The sequence below is a fragment of the Opisthorchis viverrini genome (genome assembly GCF_000715545.1).
Source record: "Opisthorchis viverrini unplaced genomic scaffold opera_v5_337, whole genome shotgun sequence".
NCBI lineage: Eukaryota > Metazoa > Platyhelminthes > Trematoda > Opisthorchiida > Opisthorchiidae > Opisthorchis > Opisthorchis viverrini.
In genome coordinates this window covers 40,387-46,417 of record NW_008751995.1, presented here as the reverse complement: position 1 = coordinate 46,417, position 6,031 = coordinate 40,387, and the positions used below count along the sequence as shown (strand labels likewise).

Sequence of the window (6,031 nt, the reverse complement as noted above, 5' to 3'; positions counted from 1 at the left end):
CTTATTTCAGAACTAAACTTGCTGTTCCATGCGACCCTAAAAGTTACGTATTTCTCAGAATGTGCCGCAGTGGTCTCTCCCTAACAACCGATATCCTTTGGGGTAGCATGTTCACGTGTTTGCTTGAGGAGTGGGATGTGCTTTGGCGGGGCTTCGAAGAGTTGCGTTTATGAAAGAGGCTTCTAGTTTACCAAACAACCTAGTGTTACTTCTCACTGCTAATACTTGGCAACTGATCAACCTATGATGTGTTTGTTATAGAAATCTGCCCTGAGTGCATCCCCACGTCACGGTTGTCCGCCTTCAAAGTGACTTCTTGAGGGACCATTTGAAAGTAGGTTGTCTCTTTAGTGAGGGGTCCAATGAAAAATACTATATGAAAACTGGTACGGACACTCGTGATCAACCTCAAAGGTGATAAAAAATAGTGAGCCATTCCGGACTATGTCAGGCAAATTACTTTACCGAATGTAGCTGATGACCGGCCTTATCACCATCTCAACCGCACACTTGACATGCATCCTGACGAGCTAACCCGTCCAACAAGAGTGATCATACTTACACAATGTATACCAGTCCCGGAACACAATGGAAGAATGGCAGTGCGCTCAACCTCACACTAGCTGTCGTTTCACCTACAATTGCCGTGGATTTAATTTGGGACAAGCGGATAGAACCCTTGGTGTCTGGGCTACAGTGTCACACCACTGGTCAGATGGCTTGTTCAGCCACGTCATCACGTATTTTTATACATGAACTCGAAACTGGCCATTCCGTCTTGTGTTCTGTTGCAGTATAATGGGTCGATATTCCTTAATCACGTTTAGGCGTCACTGAGTAACCGCTACAAGCTAACCTTTTGGCAGTCACTTTATGCTTAACCCAGTACATATGAGTGCGTTCACTTCGCTTACCCTTGCCCTTCACTTATACCTAATGTGTGTGGACTAGGTTACATGTGTGGTGATTGACGAGATTGTGCAGTTATTCCATCTTGTACGTCATATTCTTCCTGCGTTAGTCATCAGCTAAATGGAACACAGCGCTTCAAGTGATAAAACGAATATTGAGTTTTATTATTTGAGAGGCTTCCAACAGACCAGAAGTAGAGAACATGAGCCTAGTAACACACAGCACAACTATAATGGATGGAAGAGACGGCCATCAGTGTACTAAAAGTGATCCGTGGTTCGAGCATAGTACTGGTTTTCCGGTGGGATGGGGGAACTGCGTCAACTGACTTCGATCTCATGTGTGCTGTTGCCTACGAACGAGAAATGGTTCGACTTCTTGAGTATCGGCCTGCATGAACCTTTGATGTATCCATTCTTTTGAATGGTACACACAAAATGGTGACCCAGGGGGGTTTCGATTGATTCTGCTGTTCGCACTAATTAGTATGCAACTAACTGATTCATTTGGCACCGGCGACCATCGGTTTCGTCTAAATGCCGGAGGCCTACACACGCACGCAATGAACCTTTAGTGATAACGGAACTGCTCCTTGTACAAATGTAACAATCTAATATTGTGGTTGTGCCACCCTATCGGTGCGTAGCTACTATGCAACCCGAAAGAGACCAAGGTCCAAGATGCAACCAAGTCGTCCAACTCAACAAAGGAACAGTCGGGAATACAGCTTTCGGTTTGAATCACGGATGTCCCAGTCAGCTGTAATCTATCACCACTACCTTGTCTTGAGTACCGGGCGTATACGAGCTGTACACTTATTCCAGCTGCCTCAGTTTTATTCACTGATGAATAATGGACTGGGATGCCTGAAATGCGTAAGACACTAAAGCGTACATCCAGTCGTGCCCAATTTGAAGTATTTCCCGCTAGTTCAGGGGTTGCTGTAAATACCGAGTTATAACTTAAGCGCAGCAACTCCAATACACACGGTTGGGTGCGTAACCGGATGCGAGTAGTGATTGATGTGGCCTGTCTTGGGATGCACATCTAGGCCGTCGACAGTTCCCAGTGCAGTTAGGTTTGTAGGTACCGGCTCCTAATTTTCGGCATCAAATCACGAGTTGACCCCACTTGAAACATCTTCACCCTGTACATGGTTGGTGTGGGCATTCGGAGCATGGGACCAAGCCAGTGTAATTTATGAAATCTCATATATCGCTCATCGCAGGCTGAAATACAGTCATGCTGCCAAAGCCTAGACAAGGGAAGTCGATAATAAAGAGTTTGGGTTCGAACCACGGACTCTAGTCAGTAAATTCGCGTCATAACCACTGAGCCATCTCGCCATCTGCTGTATGTGATAAGGCCGTTGAATAATTTCACGAGACAAGCGTATGTTTTTGGTCAGCCTTGATCGATTCGTTTGTTTCAACGGACACTTATAGGTGAATGACTAGCCCGGTCGGAAGTTGCAAATTCTCAGATAAATGGCTAGTCGTTGCGGTCGGAATATGGGCGTGAGTCTGGTCTTACCGCTCACACGGTGCATTGTGACCGCGAATGTGAACGACTTGTTTCTTGAAGCTATTTGTTTGCAAGTAGGAGAGGAAGCAATTTAAGAGTGGAACTTGAGTCATTATTCTGGATCGATACGATCTCTGTGCGTTACCAGAATGCTTGTTCTAACTCTTATTCGCTAAGCACCTTGGTTTAGTCTTTTTTCGTGGTCTGTCTTAGAACTAGGGAGAGGCAGTCGGGTAGTGTGACAAACGTATGGATGTTGTCAGCAGCAGAAAGCATTACGCAAGTGATAACCGCTCACCTGCGAAAGTGAAAGAAACTGTTCCTTATCTGGCTGTTACTTCTAACGAGAATTCGTATGATAGAAAATCATTTTTCGTTCAATTCCGGAATGAATACTGCTCATCAAGACGTATCCTGTACTGACTCCCTATGGTTCACATGCATTCACCATGGAATCGTTTCACTTGATTGGGAGAGTTGTGCAATTATGGTTTGAAAGTACCTTGAAGGACACTCATACTAGGTCGTGGCGGTTGGTCCATATATGACAAATCTTGTTATATTCCTGGGGTTGTATTCTTATCGGCTAACCTGTGACAGTCTGGTTCATTTAAATAATTCCTTCTTTTGAGAGTTAAATGCTCTATTGCTCTCGGTTAACCATTATAATTTTATTGCATTGTTGATCTCATTATTTTGCAGATTCACGAACATTTTGGAATCAACAATGAACGAACTACCAATCTGTACAAAAATAGATGAATATTTGTTGATTTGCGTTTGTAGCGGCAGCCAGCTGTTGGTCCTGGTGATGGGAAACGGTCAGTTCTGGCGGAACGTGTGTAGGTTCCCTTGTTTGCATTTATCTGTTTTCGACAGTCACTGACCACGATCTCCAGTCCTCGAAAACGCACTCGACTATGACAGTGGAGCAGTATAAATACAAATTGCTTTCTGCTCTCAAACTTCACCCAACAGATCCTCAGTTCACCGTTGAGAGGCTAGATTCCAGTCTTCAGATACTGTGGTCTAAGGAAGTAAAGAAAGGAATCCAGGTGCTCCGTTTCCACGGTTGTGGTGACCTATACGCTAGGTTAACTTCGGGACCCTTTCACTGCCAGTAAGTGAGTCGCCCATGCAGAATATACAGGAAGTAGTTGAAGCGTTGGCCAATCAGGTTCGCCAGTTGAATGAACAAAATTCAAGGGTGATGGAGGAGCACGAAAAGTTGCGGAAAACAGCGGATGCGGCAGTTCAAGTGAACCATTTGAGTAATTTGGGCTTTATTCCAGTACTATAGAAGTATGACCAACTGGTTGCGGATACCGAAACACGAGAAGTCACATTGTTGAAACATTTCGTGGAAGTTCTGAATGAGAAGAAACGCAAGATAGCGGAGCTTCAGGGAAGGTTTGGCGGACTCTTTTAACTGATGATGTTTCTTCCTATTCAGCCAAACCTCACCTACACCCCGTGGGGCGTGTCTGACGAAGATACCAGCAANGCTGGCAAAATCCTTTGCCTCGGAGGACTCGTTGGATGATGGAGAAGAACTGCTACCGAAAATTCCGCGTACATCCAAAAGTGTTTTAAGCCGAGCCTTTCCAGCACGCAGAGGAAGGAAATCCAAGACTGTGTAAGTTCCAGGTTACACTATTCGCATAAAATTATAGTTCTTTTGCTCAAATTATTTTCACGTTTCTTTTCATTCATTTTACTGGTCTAGTGTTTATTTAGTGTCTGGTTTCATTTTGGATTCAGGAAGCCAAAACTTTCACTGGAGTATATCTTGTAAAGGAAAAATAAGTAGTGGAAGATCTAATGTATACACATACAACCTAGTAAACCGAAATTGTCCGGTTTACCAACAATTTGAAGTGAGTTGAGATCTAAACGGGCTAGCTAACACTGCTGCATACAAATAGAGTCATATTACCATTTCTCCGAGCTTTGAGGATTCTTCACTGCTATTTTGTAACTGTGTACAAGAATAGCCTCAGTTTATTTGAGTTGAACTTCATTCAGGCAAAGCATCGCCTGGATGGACTTTGATTCTTTTGGTTGCTCCTGATTTCTTGCTTTGTAAAGGTCTAATTGGGAAATTATTAGTCTCCGTGTAAGGTCGACCTTATGGTTTTGTCAGAAACCATCTGGAAAGAAGTCGGTATCTTTCGTTTCTAGACTGAAGCAGCCAAAAGCGGAAATTCCGTTGCTTTATGGCCAAAGAAGAGTTCATGAAGCTGACTGTCCGCTTTGTTTTGATAGAATTCTGTGAGTAAGCTTCGGCAGCCCACTGCCGGCCTCACCCTTGGGCTGGACAAGCAAACGTAGTCCTTAAGCCTCCATCTGTTTAAAGATCATACTTTACGTACTTCACGAACGGCTGGCCACAAAAATTCGAGCATGGCTTTAGGCAGACAGCGCTTGGTGTAAAGTGTTGGTTAATATTACCAGGATGCAATCTCACCGGATGAGCTCACTTGAGGATGAGTCAATTCAACGTTTTAGCTGTCCTTGAAACCAGCGGTGATTTCCCACGTATGGATGTGAAAACAGTAGCAAAAATGCTTCTTGACTCTCTAAGCTAGTCAGGTATTTACCTCAGACAGGCCACTTGTTTGACAATGACGGTGTGGGTTACGAAGTTAATTGGATGCTAATTGGTGCAAAATACCTCATCCCCGGGGGCCTTGTTAGACCTTCCTTTGCTTTAGAGCTCCATAAAGAATCTTCGTGGTCTAGTAAAGTCGAGGCAATGTCCCCTTTGACCAAGAATTACACCTGAAACTGAGCTCGTCGGTTGATGCGTGATTTTGTCAGCAGTTTGAAACTGCTAATCCATCCATCCCACTAAACACACATGACGAATCACAATCGGGACCGACGGAATCGTGTGGCCGAAGTTTTCGTTTTCCCACTACACCTTTTAGTGAGGTATTAAGTTTATATTCATTCATATTTACCAGAAAACAGGGAGTCAGTATCTAATGAGGTAGGTTTTTGAGATAAAGCACACGATGGACTGTGCTGTCTCAGGAACAGTGATGGTGTAGGCCAGTTGATTGCGCTCAGATGTTTGTTGAAGACATTTTTACCCCCATGACCAAGTAGTGTTGATAAATCTGTCATCAATTCAAAGGTTTGTGATCTTTCATTCAATTTCACATTACGCTTTCGCAATCTCCTCAATAATATTTTTCTGTTTACAGAAAATCCATCCCGAAGCTACCAGCAACATCATCCTGCTCAGCCACTAATGCGTCGCTGGATGAGCTCCTGGATTCCTTGTGATAAAGCTCACTTTTCCCAATCAAGACGGTTGTATATTTTGTCGTATCATAAATGTGCACACGGGTTTCTCAAGTAACCACTATTCATGTTTCTTGTTTCGTCGAACATCTCAGCTGTCTTGACGGTAAGGACTGGTCCAGAAACCAGTTTACTAGAAAGTATTATCAACTGGAATACGGAAATACTCTGCATAAGACCCTAATGACGCCAAATGTCCAGTAAACAAACTTAGATACCGAAAAGCTAGTTTAACTGCGATATCACCACAGGAGTCGCCAACGTCTCATTGGGCGGATTTCATCAA

At 43.8% G+C, this 6,031-nt stretch overlaps 1 protein-coding gene across 1 annotated transcript; it reads left to right on the top strand.

The window, feature by feature from the left end:
* Nucleotides 1-3,356: 3,356 nt before the first annotated feature.
* Nucleotides 3,357-4,072, top strand: T265_15058 (hypothetical protein; the record flags this gene model as incomplete). The annotated part of the gene is made up of 4 exons (XM_009176425.1): nucleotides 3,357-3,491; nucleotides 3,530-3,694; nucleotides 3,737-3,846; nucleotides 3,890-4,072. Coding segments are annotated over 4 exons (591 nt in total), but the record flags the coding sequence as incomplete, so codon positions are not given.
* Nucleotides 4,073-6,031: the final 1,959 nt, after the last annotated feature.